Here is a 19,289-nt window from a genome sequence, read left to right on the forward strand (position 1 = left end):
GCCATGGCAGTGGCAAGCATGATTTTGTTTTGAATAACATTTTTACTTTAAATTGTTTTAGCAAACTCAAGCAGAGGTTATTAACAATCGAGGGCCAGCACAAGAAAGGAAGCGGCATATAAGAGATTGGCCAAGTAGTAGTAGGTCAGTAATACGGCTTTGTCCTACCATTTCTACAATTCGGGCAAGAGTAAGACCCAGCGTCGTTGTGAACCAGAGAGATATGCAACAACGCCCAAGAAAGGTTGATCTTTTACCATATCATATCTCTATCTTCAAGACAACACTTTGCCAATCCAGAGGCTGGCCCAAATGGATTCCAAATAGTGATTTTATTGATAAATTTCATTTTGGAGCTGATGTCCTTCATAGTCTTGCTGTTAAAAGAAGTTGTATGGTTCAAGAAAGACCAAATTCTTGATTTTATTTAGTGTTAAGACAATGCTAGTTTGGTACGGTGTATATATGTTAGGAAATATAATATGCCGCTGCAATTGTATGTTGTCATTGGACTGAAATAACTTGTGTAGTTTATTGAAAAGAAGCATTTTTTTTCCTAATTGCAGAGAGTTGTGAGGGAAATTCCACAACTGCCTCAACCCATGAGCATTGTGAGGGAAATTCCACAAGTGCCTCAACCCATGAGCATTGACCGACCGATTTGGGGAGTGGATAGAAGGGAAAACCATGAAAGTGGGAGGCAGCAAGGAGCTGCTCAGTTGAACGTGCAAGGCCAGCCTCTGCAGCACACTGATGCAGGGGTCGTCTCTAATCAGTTTGTAGTGGAACACCATGTTGAAATTGAGGTACCCGTTTGGATTTTGCATTGAGAGTAGTATTATGTTTTCTCTGTGCATAATTTGTGACTTTTGCCTCTTTGTCCTTGAATTCAGAATAGGAGTCGTGTGCCTCCAAGTTCCATGCCAATACAAACGAACATCATCACCAGGAGTTCAGAGCTCGAATGTCGGAATATTTGAGATCTGTATGTATGGTTATTTATTTATTATGTAGATGGTTGTGTCATTTTGAAAATTTTATAATTTAATTATCAATAATTATTTTGAATGGGTTGGAATTTACACAATTATAATAGTATAAACCAATTAAATTTGGAGAAAAGTTATGTTTTTTTTTTTAGTTTTTAATTAAATTTATTAATTAAAAAAAATTATACCGTAAATACCATATGAAGTGAGTTTTTAATAATGTGGTATTGATAAGTTATAGTATTGGTCCATAGTATTGTAACAAAAGTTATTTAGAAATTAAGAATCTCTATAACAAATAAAGTGAAAATGTTGTGTTAATGATCACCAATTTATTCGTAAATACCATATGAAGTGAGTTTTTAATAATGTGGTATTGATAAGTTATTGTATTGGTCCATAGTATTGTAACAAAAGTTATTTAGAAATTAAAAATCTCTATAACAAATAAAGTGAAAATGTTGTGTTAATGATCACCAATTTATTTTTTTATTGACAATGTTGATTGAGAATTGATATCTATCAATATTTATCAACCATTTAATTTATATGTCATTTACCAGCCATTTAATTTATAGATTGTTTTAACTCTCAGATGCAACAGAAGGGAAAGTACTCCAGGAAACATGTAATCTTTCCGAGAATCTACTTGATAGATATTGTTCTATTGGAAATATTAGTGAAGAGAATTGGCAATTAGTTGCTACCGCAGTATTGTTTCTGGCAGCCAAGTATGAGGAAGTTTGGCCTCCAATGGTGAGATCCATTTTGTGGTGCAATGTGTTGTCCCAACGTGGAAAGCTCAGTAATTAATTGCCCTTGACATGGTTTCTGGTCACAGGCAACTAGATTTGGAGAGCGTAGATTCACACTTTCAGAAATAATTCTAACGGTAAGGGGATAGAAGTATTGATATTCCATGGGTTCTGTAGTTTCCAGCATCCTTGGAGAAGCAGACATTTATTAGATTAACTGGACATACATATTGACTGGTGGTTGTTTTTTGGGGCAGGAACAAGCAATTCTGAAGGCACTGGATTACAAAATTACAATTCCAACCGCCATTGATTACGTTAGACGTTTTATCAAAGTTGCTAACTCTGTTGAAGAGGTATGGCATGGCGTCATCCTCCCTTTTTGATTATGAAGCCACAACTTTTACTGTTATTTAGCTCTTGTTTTCTAACGAATTTGTACATGTTACCACAGGAGAAAAATCTTGCATTCTGTCTTACCAATTCGAGTTTGGGAGAATCGGAAACGAGATACTCCCCAGCATTTATAGCTGCAGCTGCAGTTTATGCTGCTCAGTGCAGAATAAGGGGTGCTCCCCAGTGGACTGATAGACTTGAGCATCACACAGGCTACACTGGACAAGAATTAATGTCAGTCATTTAGTTTTTCTGTGCATATATCCAATTTTTGCAATAGTTCTTGAAGATCGATTGTGTCTAAGATCCGTTTACAAGTAGTAATATTTTTTCTTAGCTTGTTTCATAGGGATTGTTATTTTCTGAAGCTGCAACTTCAAGTTCGAAATAACGTTGTATAGGAGATGCTTGTTCCGCAAAATGTTTTCCTTACTCCATTACAGGGCTTTCTGTTTAAGCCCTACCCACAGTCTAGCTGTTAGGGATAGCTCTGATTCTTCATGCAGAATTGATGTTTGAGCCATGCTTGATTTGATACAGGACAATCGGTAATGGTGACAATTTTTACTTCTTCAGAGATGGCTCTTCAGTACTTTTCAAATTTCTGTTGCAATTCTGGCCAGTTGCCTGATCTATTTGGCTGCTAGTGCTTAGTTATAGCATTGATAAATTATGAAGAGATCGCTCACTGAAAAATATTTAACCGGTGAAATTTTCATGATGAATATCTTCCATTACATTATTTCGTTTTGGATTTGATGCGTAATCCCCTTTAAGTACACCATGATTTTTGTCTTATCTTAATGATTGTAAGGCTGACTTATATCGGCACCTTTTTTCAAGGAAGAAAAAACAGTTTGCTTTCATTATAAAAGTAAGTTACATTTGCATAGTAAAAACATAGATCTTTTTACTGTATGTCCCTGTTCATTTTCAACATGTTACCATCTCTCCTGGTCCCTATTGTTTTTGCATTTAAATCTAAATCTCTGCTTACTATCTTCTATCCATTTCTGAATTTCATTCATTTTCTTCCCTATACAAAACAATATACTGTTCTACTATATATGTCTCGAATATATCGCAAAAAAACTGAAATAAACATCTATAGGTCCACATGGTCACTGTGGCAAAAAAAAATAAAATATCTGAAAACTAGCCCATCAAAACTTGATATTACCCAGCAGCTGGGAAATGTCATTCTCAAAATAGGTGTAACTGATCAGACCTAGCTCTGTACTACATTCCTTTTCTTGACCAAATGTTTACATCATGGTTTTGCTCATTGTAAATGTGAGAAATAGGGATCCTTTTAAAATCATTTAACAGTAACCTTTATACATCCAAATCGATAGCTCAGGAGTCTCAATCACATTTCTCAAATTTGCCCACTCCACAAATCACTTTGGAATCTCTAAAAACTTCTACCTCCTCCATGGCCAGCCATGGGCACAAAATAGGCACCCCACAAAGCTAGCAGTTATGCTTTGGTGTTTGTGCCTAAGCCACTTGATCATGTAGTTTATGGAGGTTACAAAACAAGAAAGAAATGAAAACCAACAGGAAACTGAATACAACTACACAAGTAATAACTCAGGATTTATGTGGTAAAACCCTGGCAGAGTGTCAAGGAAACATTCACGAGGCAAGGGATTGGAATCTCTATTCAATCAATAAATGATTCTGCTTACAATAGTTTGGGGATTCATCAGTTTTATATGAGGCTCCTCAGTTACATAACCGATGTTTCGGTATAAAACTAACTTGTTAATAACTAATACATTTAACCCAAATTTACATAATTAGTTGTCAATTTCCAACAAACTCCACCTTGACAACAATTTTCCTAATCCCTTGCCCATGTTTCATCATCTTTTCTACAAGCCAAGAGAAGCTAAACACCATCGCAGCTTCTCTACTGTAACTGCCTTTGTGAATATGTCTGCAAAGTTCTCTCGTGTATGGACCTTTTAAAGAGCTACTTTTCCGCCATCGATCACATGTCTCAGAAAATGATACTTTACATCAATGTGCTTGGTTATGCTGTGATAAGCAGGATTTGTAGCCAATGAATAGCACTTTGACTATCACAAAGTACATTCACTTTCTCCTGCGTCCTTCCAATCTAATCAAATAGACCCTTTAACCAGATTGCTTCTTTGCTGGCATCTGAAGCAGCTATATATTCTGCTTCGGTAGTGGACAATGCAATTGTTTCTTGAATCTTTGACATCCAACTAATTGCTCTACGTGCAAGAGTAAAGACATAACCTGTAGTTGATCTTCTTTTGTTTAAATCACCTGCATAATCAGCATCTACATATCCGCATACTGATCCTTCACTACCATGAAAGATGATGCAATGGTCACTTATGCCTCTTAGATATCAAAGCACCCATTTCAATGCTAACCAATGTTCTTCACCTGGATTTACCATGAACTTGTTGACAACTCCAACTGCATGTGAAATGTCAGGTCTTGTAGATACCATCGCATACATTAAGTTGTCTACAACATTTGCATATGGTACATGAGACATATACTGCTTTTCTTCATCAGTTCTAAGATCAAAACTGAAGAAAGCTAAAATGGGAAGCTAATGGAACATTAACAGGTTTCACATTGTTCATATAGATTTTTCAAGTACTTTCTCCACATACTTTTGCTATGATAACCAAAGCTTACCATTTTCCCCGTCTCTGAGTATCTCCACGCCCAAGATATGTTTTGCTGCTCCAAGATCTTTCATATCAAACGCTCATTATTAGAGTATTTCATCATCATTTAGACCTATGTATAGTAAAGCTATTTTCTCGAATCTCCATGAAGAATATATTGTTTTTAATGTTTTGGAGAGCTTTGCATAATCAATCCATCATTCAGTCATATATATACTTCATAGCTTTTAGATATTTAATTATAACATACTAATCATCATATAATACTATATTCCTATTAAATATTAATATCATGTAGAAATTCACATTGTTCATATAGGTCAAACGTCCTAGAGAGCTGAGCCTTTAACCTGTTGATCTCTTCCATGCTTTTGTTTGCAATAAGCATATTGTCAACATACAAAGCTAAGATAATGAATATGCCATTGAAACTTCTGAAGTATACACAATGATCATACTCACTTCTAATAAAGTTCTGGCTCACCATGAAGGAGTCAAACTTCTTGTACCATTGTTTGGGAGACTGCCTCAGACCATCCAATGATTTTCTGAGCTTGAAAACTAATATTCTACTGCGGCCTTGTACAAAACCTTGTGGTTGTTCCATACACACAATGTTTACAGAAATCCAACTTCAAGGATTTCAAATCGAGAAGTGATTTACGTTTCATTAGTACCTGAAGACCTTTCTCACTCATGTGACCCAATCGCTGATGCCATAGTCGTGTACCTTCTTCTTCTTTTTCTGACACAATCGCTGCTTCATTGACTTGAGTACTTCCTTTGAGTCTGTAAAGATTTCTGACCTTTTCTGCTTTCATAACAACTAGGGCGCCTTTAAAGACTTTCAACACTCCATTCTCACCTGTAAACTTATAACCATACGAATCCAACACTCCCAAAGAAATCAAAATTTTCTTAAATCAGGTACATGTCTAACACTAGTTAATGTTTTAACTGTGTTATCATACATTTTAATTCTGATATTTCCCATCCCAATAGTCTGACATGATACATTATTACCATAAACACAGAAATCCCATTTACATTTTCATATGAAGTCAACCAATTTCTGTGTGGACACATGTGATGAGAAGCACCAAATTCTAACAGCCAACTTTTAACACCCTGAGAGACATTACATGAAGTTTCATCTATCATACATAATTCTTCAGTAGATAAAACATCGTTTATCATCCTTGAATCAACCTGATTTGCTTCTTTCTTCGGGTTATCAGACTTTTGTCGTTTCCAACAGTCTTTCTTCAAGTGTCCAATTTTATTGCAGTGCCAACATTTTGCCTTAAACTTCTTTCCCTTTGATTTAGATCTGGAAGAACCCCTTGTTTTTTCTCCTCTTTCCTTTGACCGTCCTCTAGCTATCATGGCTTCTGATGTAGCTGTTTCAGTATTGGATTTCCTTCGTACTTCTTCAGACAAGAGAGCTCCCACAACTGATTCAAATTTCAAAGAATCAACGGTGCTCAAATTGATTGAAGTTACGAAGTGATCCCATGATTCGGGCAGAGAACACAACAAGGTTATAGCTTTGTCTTCTTCCTGAATTTTAACTTCCATATCTGTTAATTGGCATATAAGTGTATTAAAAACATTCAAATGTTCTACAAATTTTGAACCCTCCTTCATTCGAAGACTGTACAATTGTCTTTTCAAATAAATTCTATTGGTTAACGACTTTGTTATATATAGTTTTTCCAGTTTTTTCCATAAACCTGAAGCTTTACTCTCTTCAAAAATATTGAAGAGAACTTCATCCGCCAGATATAACCTGATGGTACTGAGAGCTCGGGCATCCGAGTCCTCCCAGTTCGAATCAGTCATGCTTGCAGGTTTCTTATTTGCCCCGTCCAATGCCTTGTTCAACCCTTGTTGCACCAACAAATCCCTAACTTTCAGTTTCCAAAGAGCAAAGTTGCTCTTACCGGTGACTTTTTCCACCTCGAATTTTGTATTCAACGTCTTGGCCATTTCTTTCCTCCTAGGGTTTCAGTCTTTCAACTAGGGTTTATTTTTGGTTGCCCTTTCTTCAAAAAAAATTTTGGATTCAAAAAATTCCCCTTTTTTCAAACAGAGAAACCCTTCAACGAATTTAAAAAAAATTGTTTTTCTTTCCTTCAAATTAATGAAAATCCTTTGTTTTTCTTTCCTCCAAATTTGAACAAATTTCTGGAAAAATTTTCTTTCAAATTATTAAAAAAAATTACCTGGATCTATTTTTGTTGATCAAATTCCTCTGGCAACAAGCAAGCCAGGCTTTGGAGCCCCTCCTCAACTTCTCTGGCAGCACGCAGAGGCAGCACGCTTCCTTATAGGCTCTGGCACAGTCCATGCAGAGACTCAGGTTCACGGGTAGAGGTTTTCGATACTCAACCATTCATTTCCGCAGGTGATCAGCACACCAGCCATGAACGGGCAGTCAGAGGCGGCGGGGCTGGCAGCGTTCTCTTCACAAGTCAGCAATGACGCAGCAGGGTTACACGCAGAGGGCTTCACGGGCAGACAGTGGCAGTGGTCTGGCAGCGTAGAGGGCTGACAACATTCATTGTCTTTCATCACTCCTCGACGGCTCCCACGTAGAGACACAGGCTCTGATCTTCACACAGGTGGTCTTCACGCAGGCCACGCGGGCAGCAACGGTGGTCTGGCAGCGTAGAGCTGGGCCTCAGAAGGTTTCCTTCGCTCCTCCTCCTTGCATACAGGCTCCGATAGCTTCAGGCAACAAACCGCTCGCTTCAGGCAACAAACGACTCCTCGTTCATTAACAATGGCGGCAGCTTCAGGCAACAAAAGTGTGTCCCTGTAGCTCTGATTGCAGAGACTTCACCAGCAACTGTTCCACCGAAAACAAATGCAGCCTTCACGTAGGACTCAACTCAATTCATTTGGCTCTGATACCAATTGTAGTTTATGGAGGTTACAAAACAAGAAAGAAATGAAACCGATAGGAAACTGAATACAACTACATAAGTAATAACTCAGGATTTACATGGTAAAGCCCTGATAGAGTGTCAAGGAAACATCCACGGGGCAAGGGATTGGAATCTCTATTCAATCAATAAATGATTCTCCTTACAATTGTTCGAGCATTCATCAGTTTTATATGAGCCTCCTCAATTACATAACCAATGTTTTGGTATAAAACTAACTTGTTAATAACTAATACATTTTACCCAAATTTACATAATTAGTTGTCAATTTCCAACAAATCATCTGAAGCGTTAGGAATCACCCGGCCTTGTGATTATTAACATCCCACTTCCACATTGCCCAAAAGACGAGACCCCATAAAAAAAACCTATAGGGAACTTTGTCCAAATATCCTTAGAGTAGCATCTCCTTTTTGTTTTCTTTGTCACTAAAGGGCCTATCCTATTTCCAAGAAGTATGACGCTACCTTTAGACAAGTACCCCTCATGTATGGTTCCACATCTTCAAAAATCTGAGTATTCCTCACTCTCAAGATACCCCACATGATGCAAAAAGGCTGACTTATACTGGTGCCTAAAAGCAAAGTTAAATATAATGTCTATAGTACATACAAGGAAAGTTCACAAAATATTTAGATGAATACATGATCCACATCCTCTGACCTTTTCTCAAACTCAATGAGCTGAAGAAGATGTAAGAGATCTATATGGTGTTTTTTATATAATTAATTAAATTAATTAAGAACACTTAGGTACATTGGTTTGTGTAGGGTTTAATTTTACAAGTTTAAATTTTATGGGAGGGGTTGAGGTTGAAAGCTATTTTTGGGGATGTAAACTATTTCAAGAGGAATCTAAATTTGATGGAGTCTAACATAATATTAATGACAACATTCCACTGATAGGTAAATCATTTTTCCATTCAACATTAAAACTATTCATGGCCTTATCTTTACCTAAATAATTTTAAAAAGGGAAAACATTTACCCTTTTTTTATGAGATTTACCCTTTGATACTGAGGGACCCTCACCTTTGGAGGTAATGTCTCCACCATGCAATTTTTCTCAGGAGGCCTCTTTGCAAACTCTAAAACCTTTGTTTGACAAAGGAAGACACATATCTAAGGACAAGGGTCTGACTCAAGGATGCAGTAGTTACATTATTGTCCTATTAGAGTTGGGGGAATTAGGAGGGAATTTATTCACTAGTGGCAAAGGAAGGTCACTGAGGTAGTCCCACAAGGGCTTGAGAGGAGTTGTGGGTTTCAATTCCACTAAAGGAAAGATCTTATGTTTGAAGAGGAGGAAGAGTAAGTGCATCAAATCTAAAGGGTCCCCTCTTAAATTAAACCTAGGAGATGACACATTGATGCACTAGTTTATGGAGCTAGCAGAAAAAACAAATGTTAGGTGCACTCGGGCTTGGAAATTCAACACATTGTTTAAAAGTTTGGGTGGAAAATTATATGGGTGCACATGTACAAAAATTTCATGAGTTTTTCGTTTTGGCTAAAGGGTGGATCCAACTTGCCCTATAGTCATCTAAAGGAGTGAATTGGGTCATCCAAAGGGTATGGAGTATTGACTCAACCCTAGTTCTATTCATAAAATGGACTCCACTTTTAGATGCAAGCACAAAGATGCTAGATGTGGTTCTTATATGGGTTCAGCTACCATGACTTCTGATAGAGGACTGACACCTTGATATTTTTAAAGCATTTGGGAAATTACTATGGGTCCTTCCTCGAGGCAAACATGTCCTATCTATCCATAGGGGACAAGTCGATAGCTTGTTTGATGGTTAATTTATACCTTTGGGATGGGTTTGTGAAGGAAATGAATATTGGTCAGGGTTCAAAACAATTACAAATACTTGCTTACGAAGGGGTTCCATTCATATGTTGAAAGTGCCACCAATATGAACATTTGTTGAACCAGTGCAACATGTCTCTCAACAAAAGTAAGGCAGTAGAACACTAGACTCCTACCAGAAAGAAGGTTGTGGGGGGTGCCCCTTTACCCTAGGATTCCACATGTTCAAGATGTCACAAGCTTTGTTTCACCAAAAGAGGTTATAAGAGTTTATTCTCCTCAAAATGATCTAGAGATGGAAACATAGAGGGAGCTTACAACCCAAACATTGGTAGATGATGTTATAACAGACCCATGTTAGGTTGCCACAAACCAAGAACCCTTGGGTAGCTCTATCTCCTCTCCTTCTTTGTCTTTTGACTTCATTACTTTTATTGGGTCAGGGTAAGAAGGGGAGATGGTCAAAACTGTTGAAGCTTCTAATTCCCCCCTTTCATCTCATCCCATTTTCATACCTTGGTCATTTTTCCTATCACCAGGTAGCTTTACGTCCTTCCTTCTCCATAGTCACGACTGTAGGAAGGGTCTCTAAAGATTTGGAAGAAAGTGACATCCTTTGTATCCTACACTCTAAACAAGTCCTACCCCTACCAAAGAGCATAGTGGGGGGCTTGGGAGACTCAAAAAATTTTCTTAGGGAGGAAAGGGTGAGTGTAAGAGGTCCTTTAAAGTTAAAGATAAGGCTCTTGTAGAGCTAGCAGGAGGAAGATAAGAATCAATTGATGGGATACTTAGAGCAGTGAAATCCTTGGGAGGGTTTTGATCACGAAAATTCTCTTCCTCAATTGTAGGAGTTTGATAAGCCCATCTAAAACCTTGCTTTGCGTAGGGTTGTGCTATGAAAAAATCTTAAGATCATTCTTTTCAAAGAAACCTTGGGGGAGTAGAAGCTATCTCTCATGTGTTAGAGTCCATGTTATATAATTAGAAGTTCATACATTTAGATGTTCAAGGGAGATCGAGAGGATCGACTATTGGCTAGAACCCTCATCATCTCCAGGTCTTAAATTTATAGAGTATTGAATCAAGTTAAGGCCTCGAATTTTTTTTAGAACAGATGGGATCAACCTTGACAATAATGAATGTCTATGGTCCCTACTTGGATAGATCAGTTTATTGGGATAGTTTCTAAATTTTGATTCATTGATTATAGGGGATAATTTAGATTTCTATTTGGAAGCCTCAAATGTTTGGGGTTCGAGAGCTCAAACTGACCCTCTTATTAATTTTTTTACTCACAAGTTCACTAAACACAAGTTGATAGATGTACCCCTGATATCCAGGTTAATGTTGAGAAGGTACAACCTCATCAAGCAACAGGTGGGAACTGGGGGAAAATCTGACCAATCCCTATTTTTCATGGAAATCAAATTCCTTTACCCAAAGCTAGCAAACCTTTTCAAAATTAATTTCACCTAGTTGAAAGAGGAAGGGTTTATTAATATAGTCAAGGGGAACTAGAAACCCTTTGGCTCTTCATTGAGGATTTTAATTGCATGCTAGTTTGTAAAAAATATAAAATTCACTGAAACGCTTGCTCAGGAATAGTCCTATAAGAAGAGATGGAAGGAGGATTGTTAATTTTGCAGGTTAGTGACGAATTCCAATCATTTGAATATATTTTTCTTTCTGAGAGGACCAAAACTGATCTTTGAAGCACTGAATTTGGATAAGGAAAAGTGTATTTTTGAAATCAAGCCCACAATGACACATTTGATCAAGTCGGCCTAGAAGCTAAATGACCCTCCTCTAAAACATATAAATACAAGTGATCTCAAGCTCATTTGGACATCACATCACATCATATCGTCTTCTCTCTCAAGTTTGATTGGTTCGTACGTAGCTTCTTTTCCACACATGCGGGGGTCCTAAGAGACATTTTTCTGCATTGACTTTTTAATAGAGGCTTTGGCATTAGTTTGAATGAGTTTGACTTTATGATTTGAGTTCCTTTGTCTGGGAAAATTTCAAATTCTTGAGGTTGATTTGACTGGCACAAAAATTTAGGTGACTTTAGGGTTGACTGTAAGGATTAATTGTAGAATTTCTCTCGTTTTTCTAGGTTTTCTTGGATTATTTGGGTTGAATTTGACTAACACTTGAGGCCACATTTATTGCTAATTTCACTGAGTTGATTAGAGGGATTGACTTTTGACTTTGTGAATTGGTTGGGGCACACTTTGAATGTTGTTGACTTGGACGAATTGCAGATTTTGATAGTTGACCAGATTTGACTTTTTCATCATTGGCATATTAGATAAGTTAGATCCTTGACTTTGAGTATTGTTTATGGATTTGACTCATTGTACTCTTTGTTGAACATTTGAATACAATCTAATAGAAGAACAATTTTCAAAGCGTGTTACCCTTGTGGGTTTGCACCTGGTCATTGATGAAATTGGAGTCTCTTGTTGATGCTCTTGATTTTCTTATTGTCACCACATTTACTATTCTATCTTCAATAACTGTTGATTATTGGAAAAATTAATTGTTACTAAAAAATATTGCTTAATGAATAATTGAATTGAGCTAAAGTAATTGACATAGCATAAAACAATGGAAAATTAACATGGTATCAGAGCTAAGGTGAAGGACAAGCCCAAAGGAGACAAGAGCTAGAGAAATCATCTGTGGAAAAGTTGAAGGAATCCATTTGAACAGGTCAAGATGACTACCTCATACTTCAAGAAAGTTGAGAAGCTGGGAGACTCATCAATTTTTGTTGCTTGGAATATAAGGTTGGAAATCATATCATATGACATTGATGTTTTGGAGTACATACAAGGAAAAGTTCTTGAGCCCCAAAAAAATACTCCCGCTACTACTAAGAACAAGTAAAAGAAATGCGAGTTAAAAGAAAAGAAAATTATCGTTGATGGTTTGCAAGATCATTTACTTGTTTATGTTGGAAATTTGAAGCAATCTAAGGATATGTATGATAAGCTAGCCAATATGTATGAGGTCAACAATTTGAATGAAATCATCTTCTTGAAAGATCAACTCAAAGATATGAAAATGAATAAAGGATAATCCATGCAATCCTATGTTATGAGGATATCTCGTCTTAGAGATTAATTGTAGAGAGTTGGGGAAATTGTATCTGAGAGGGAGTTTGTGTTGGTAACTCTTAGAGGCAGGGAAACCTTCATTACCACCATAATTAATAACAATAGTTTCCTTTCATTTGATGAGCTAGTTGGAAAATGTACTCAAGAAGAATCTAGGATGATTTCAAGAGGTAGGATTCAAAAGCACGAAGAAGAGAGCCCTCTGCTTTTGTTTCTCATGACAAGAAAAAGAAAGGAAAGGGAGGTTCGTTAAGCTCTATGAAGCATACTCCCTAGACCTCTAATAGAAGGAATGGAAGGGAAAAGGGATTGTTACACATTGAATGCTACAATTGTCACAAGAAAGGTCACTATGCTCAAGATTTCCTAGAGAAGAACAATGCTCCAAGATACAACACTTGAAGCAACAATAGCAGGTTCAATAATCAAAGAGGAAGAGATGATTGAAGGAATGATCAAAATGGAAGAAATGGAAAAATAATAAGAGATACTACAGATGATCATGAACAAGACCATCATCCTCAAAAGAATTAAAGAAATTCCAGGCATGAAAATAATGTTGCTACTAGTCAATCTGAATATATTCTTATTTCTTCCCTCTCTAGTTCTTCTCCTCTGGATTCATATGATAGTTGACTCGTAGATAGTGGTTCCTCTCAACACTCCTCCAGATATAAGGAGTTCCTCTCAAATCTGGTTTAGAGGGAGATAAGTTTGACAATTATTCTAGGAGACAATAGTGAATATCTTATTAAGGGATTTGGATCCGTCAAATTTGATTTGAACTCTGGTGTACTATTATTATTCATGAAGTGATATGTTTTCTAGAACTAAAGAAGAATATGGTATCTATTTCTGCCTTAGAAGACAAGTGAATGAGAGTATTCTTCATCAAAGGAAAAGTCCTCACTTGGCTTAAGGGATCCCAAATGAAAGATGCCTTTACATTGGGACTTAGAGTGGAACTCTATAGAGTCACTAGAAGACCTCTTGTAGCAATGGTACATGACACTAATCAGTAAAGCAAGCTATGGAATCGAAGATTGACACATCTACATTATGAAGTTGTTCCAAAATTGAAGAAATTGGTCTTTGGGATCCATGATGTTCAAACTCAACATGATGAAGTATGTCCAGGATGTGCCAATGGGAAGAAGAAAAGGGACAACTCCCCTCTAGCAAGAATAAGACTAATGACATCCTCCAACTCGTTCATTATAACATACGTGGATTGTTACCACTCAAACTAGCAAGGGTCCTAAGAAGGGATCCTATAGAGAAACTACTAGCTCAAGTGACAACAATGGAGAAATAACCCACTCTCACCTCAGCTAAAGCTCCCTGCCCTTTACGAATTTTCACTGATGAGAGGAGTCACGATATAAGAAGAATAACTAGAATGGATAAATCAATGGTAAGATGTAGGGTGATTCCTAAACCCTATTCACAAGAGAGGCTAAAAAATGGGTTTACTTGCTATAGGAGCAAGGTGGATTTTTCTCTTAGAAGGGCTATGAGGATGCCTAAAGCTAGGGTTTGGGGATGGTACTTAAGAATAAATGCTTAATATCAAGGAATCATAGAAGACTAGGGTTTCTAAGTGATCTCTGTGAAATTGAATTTATGATGAGTTGGATCACAAAGAATCCCAAGTGGGCTGGAACTAGGTCAAGGTTTTGGATTGGACCAAAAAAGGGATGATATTGACCAACTTAGGGAGGAGGATCGGATCAAAGGAATTGAATTCTCCTTGGAATTTGAGTTCAATGATCCTAATGAAGCCACCAACCAAAGGAAAACTAGGTAAGAGAATGATCTTCAAGCTAGGGCTTGAAATATCTCTAGATTCTAGTGTGGGTTTGACCTCAAATTTGGAGGACCTATCAAGAAGACCCCAATGTAGTAGCGGACCAATTTTCAAGGATTTTCAATGGTTAAAAATGATTTTAAGATTATGCCCTGGGAGGGCTACTAGGATAGGACTTAGAAAGAGGAGGAAAAGATGAGAAGAATATTCTTTCATGATCACCTTAGGACTAATCCAGTGCTTGGTCAATTGGAAGAATGGATTCAAATGAAATCAACTTTTAGATAGGCTTAATTCCAACCAAGGAGTTCCTTAACAACTTTGTATGGCCTAAGAAACAACTAGGTTTCAAAGGGAAATTTGTACTTCTTTGTATTGCAAATGATGACTTATCACGACAATTCATGAATATTCATGCACCTCTAGGAAAATAATTCACAAAACTTCAAATGATCATATGAAAAATCCTTCACAAAGAGAAGCCCAACAACTTCGCATAAGCTAAAGAGAAACTACACCAAATTCATGAAAGAAAATATTCCATAGGCAATTTCACGAGACAAAAATTACAAATAAGCATGATAAAGGTACTCACAAGTATAGAGAAATTATTCCAATCATCAATATTTAAAAAAATCTAAGCTCCAAGGCAAGAAATTAAGCTCTTCCAAACATCGAAATGCATTTAAGACACCAATTTATCCATAAAAAGGCTAGCTAAAATTCTCAAGAAGAGAGAGTTCAATACAAATGATGATGAGAGAAATGAATGAGCCTCTCATCTATTTATGCAATCCATAAGGGGGTTTGAATAGAGTATTAGCCTAATAATGGTCCTTAATATTAAAATAATGTGCAGGAATAACAAAAATTGGTGACAAGCCCACTGAGATAGCTTCATAATACAAAGATAAGTGGGAAAAATTGTAGGTACAATGAGTCGTTGGGCCATTGAAGAGGTCTAGCGGAGTCCAAAGTGTGCCAAGGTGAGAGAATAGGCTCCAAATGTAGTGATCAAGGGGGTGGCCCCTTGATATCCAAGCAAATCAAATGTGGTGTCCCCAAGTGGGTGTGGGGGCACAATAGCATCCTCATGGTTCTCCAAGTGGATTAATAATGCCTTTATAAAATATTTAAGGGATAGAATGATGACATAAGCCCTCCCTCTATCTCTCATGGCAGGACACATTCTCATCTGGACCATAGAACATCTGCTAAGTGTGTGGTGCAAGTGTGAAGCTGACTAGGCATGGTGGTCCAGGTGCATCATCCACACCTATGAGGGACAAATAATGGTACATGAATTACTCCGAATTTTGTTTTTGCATCCTTCTTCATATGACTTTTTCCTTTGATTGGTTTTTCTTCATAATTCCTTGGGGATTCAGAGGATGAGAGCATGATTTATACGGTATAACAGTGGATACCTCCTTTAAGGTGGGGTAGTTCATCACCCACCAAGGGTTGGGACAATCATGGGTTCATTGATGATAAAAGGGGTCAATATGAGGGACCCTAGGAACCAGGGTGATGGCCATAATGAAAGGGTAGGGCTCATGTTTGGATTTTTCCCACGTGCTAAATGTGTATGTCCTGACCATATTTTGCATTGCATGGCACTTTTCATGTTGATAGTGGCCAAATTATGTTTTTTTTCTTTTAGCTGCATCAACCTTCCATGATTCGTTCTAGGCCCGCCCCAAAGTGAAGACAAGGGGAGGGGGAGGCTAATTCCTTGGAACCAATGGGAAAATGTGGACCCGAATGAGAAATATGGTGAATGAAGTTATAATGAGTAGAGGGGTGTGATGTATATGGTGTTGGGAAGTGGGACCATGCAACCAAAATCAATATTTCCCATGTAGTGCCACCTCTAAAGCTAGTAGCTAATAAAGAGATCCCACGGGACAAGGATACAAGGCTAACCATAAAATTGGATAGAGGAGACAAGAATACAAACCAAAACCACTCTTTTTGCTAAATTCTCGCACTAATTCATGGACAAAAGTGTCCATGATAAGTAAACAAATTACCCAACTACAATATGAAAAGTCATACCTTTAGGGTTGAGAGGCCCACCTTCAAACATAAAACCATATCAGATGTGCGAGGGATCATATGGCTGGCTTAGGTGGCAGAGATAGTGGTACATTGACCTATCTGGTGGCTGTAAGGGGCTGCTGGTTGCCGACTAAGGACCATATAGAAGAAATTTTTTCTCCTATGGATACTACCCACAGGTAGTGGGTAACATGGACTAATGCTTGTACATTCTCTTAGTGGCCATCTCTACCACATGAATTTTATCAATGATTTTTCTAGGAAGACATGGATATATTACTTGAAGCATAAGGATGACGCCTTTGATATGTTCAAGGATTTCAAGGCTTTGATCGAAAATTTAATAGGGAAGAAAATTAAGGTCTTCAGGTATGAAAACAATGGATAATACCTTTCAAATGAGTTCATAGGCCTTTGCAAGAAGGAGACTATTGTGCCCTATAATTCCAAACAAAATGGAGTGGTTGAGAGAAAAAGTGGGTCTATTGTGGAAGCTTCTTGAGCTATGCTCCATGATCAAAAGTTGCTAAAGTTCCTTTGGGGAGAAGCAACAAATACAATGGTATATGTTCAAAACAAGGTTCCTCATCAAGCATTGGACAACAAGAATTTCAAAGAAGTATTCACAGGTGTGAAGCTCGATTTTGGTAATCATAGGATATTTGGTTGCCCACATGTTTTCACATGTTGAAAGACAAAAGGAACAAGATGGAAGTCACCAAAAGAAAAGGTATGTTTGTTAGGTATTGTGAATATTCTAGAGCATTTATAATATATATTCTTAGTTAAAGGAAGGTTGAGATTAGTAGGGATGTAAAATTTGAAGAAGATGTTGCCGTTGAAAAAGGCACCTTCCTCTAGCTCCACCTCTTGAGAAGAAAAATGATGATTTGGATTATAGAAGGTCCCTTCATGCTAGAATCTAAGAGAGACATTGTTGATGATCCCATTGAGCCCATTGAGCCCTTGGAATCTCCTCCATGTGATCCTTCTTCCAAGAAGAGGCTACTTTGGCTCCATGACACATTACAAGATGCTTAAAGACCTGTTGTTGCCCTTGGAACCTTTATAGAAAGAAAGAAAGAAGCCATTTAGGTACCAAAGATATGTTGCAGTAATGAGTAAGATGATTCAAGTTGAGCCACCCACCTTTGAAGAAAATATGAAAGAAAAAGTCTAGAAGGATGCCATGGCTAAAGAATACGAAACAATTATGAAGAATGATGTATGGTATGTCATTCGAGACCAAAGGGAAAATCAATGTTAACTTCAAAATGACTATTTAAGATCAATCATGGAGTTGATGGAAGCATTGAGAAATATAAGGCAGAATCATGGCAAGAGCTTTCTCCTAGAAAGAGGGAGAATATTATGATGATATCTTTGCTCCTGTGGCCCGTTATACCACCATTCATTCAATAGTTTCCTTTGTTGCAAGTCAAGGATGGACACTTAGACATATGGATGTGAAGATGACATTGCTTCATGGCGTGTTACAAGAAGTTTACATTAATAAGCCACACTGATTTGAAGTGAAGGAACAAAAAACATATGTTTGTAGATTGAAGAAGGCATATGTGGTTTGAAGCAAGCCCCCAGAGCATGGTATGCCTATATTGATAGTTACCCAGTGAAGCTAGGATAAGTAGTGTCAATCTCAACCTATAATTCAAGGTGGTCCAAGGTATTCCTTTGATTTTGTCTTTATATGTTGACAATCTACTCATGATAGGTAGCAAGCCTCTAATGATTGAGTGCAAGAGGGAGCTAACCTTTGAATTCGAGATGAAGGAAATTGTACTTATGCACTACTTTCTAGGCCTTGAGTTGTGGAAAAGGCTCAATGATATTTTCATTTTACCGGGGAAAATATGTCATGATGTTGTTGGAGAGATTTGGAATGACAAAATGCAAGTCCCTAGTCACACTCATGGAAATCAATTTCAAGAATCTATGTGGAGTAGTTGCAGGACCCTATTTTGCAAATCCATATGAGTATAGACAGTTTAATGGGCCTTTGATGTTCTTGGTGAACACCCATCCAAACATATGCTTTGGAGTGAACACTTTGATCCAATTCATGACTAAGCCCCTCGATGAACAATGGGTTGCTACAAACAAATTCTGAGATATTTTCATGGGAATATTTCCCTTGGCTTGAGATATACAGCTACAAATGTGAAAATTCATGGATACATCGATGCTAACTAGGAAGGAAATGTTGTTGATAGGAATAACACTTCAGGGTTTTGTTTTAGCCTTAGATCTTCCATGATACCTTGGATGAGTAGGAAATAGAAGTTTGTAGCTTTGAGTACTGCTGAGGTAGATTATATTGCCACTAGCATGGCTAGTTGTGAGGAAATTTTGATGAGGAATAATTTTGGAGATCTATTTGAGCTGGTCTTGGACATTACAATGATATATTGTGACAAAAATAGTGGGATTCGATTGGTAAATAATCTTATATTTCATGACAAGTCCAATCATATAGAGATCATGTATCATTACATTTGAGACATTGTGCAAATAGGAGTTATGAGAATCCACCACATATAGACAAATGAGTAGATAATAGATATTATCACCAAGGCTTTGCTGAAAGGGAAGTTATTGGTCTTCAAAGAGAAAATTGGAATGATAGATAGGGTGTGCATGATCTTTGTCGTTTATGACAAATGACCAAAAGTCATATATATAGCAACAATCATTAAA

General features: G+C 37.3%; 2 protein-coding genes across 2 annotated transcripts in view; both read left to right on the forward strand.

Moving 5' to 3' along the window:
- The window catches only part of LOC149149343 (uncharacterized), a 74,034-nt gene extending 73,054 nt beyond the window's left edge, over positions 1–980 (forward strand). The window contains exons 7-9 of the mRNA XM_089441506.1: positions 62–244; positions 567–806; positions 894–980. Coding sequence (XP_089297632.1) covers positions 62–244; positions 567–806; positions 894–980 — 510 coding nt within the window. The remainder of the gene's footprint in view (positions 1–61; positions 245–566; positions 807–893) is intronic.
- Positions 981–1,447: 467 nt separating this feature from the next.
- On the forward strand, positions 1,448–2,870 carry LOC149149345 (G2/mitotic-specific cyclin S13-7-like). The gene is made up of 5 exons (XM_089442455.1): positions 1,448–1,454; positions 1,585–1,745; positions 1,831–1,881; positions 2,002–2,100; positions 2,199–2,870. Exons 1-5 carry the CDS (start codon positions 1,448–1,450, stop codon positions 2,385–2,387), a joined length of 507 nt encoding a protein of 168 aa, XP_089298581.1. The 3' UTR covers positions 2,388–2,870.
- The last annotated feature ends 16,419 nt before the right edge of the window (positions 2,871–19,289 follow it).

The sequence above is a fragment of the Pinus tabuliformis genome, chromosome 9 (genome assembly GCF_031772625.1).
Source record: "Pinus tabuliformis cultivar Carrire ecotype Pingquan chromosome 9, CPIR1, whole genome shotgun sequence".
NCBI classification, from domain to species: Eukaryota; Viridiplantae; Streptophyta; class Pinopsida; order Pinales; family Pinaceae; genus Pinus; species Pinus tabuliformis.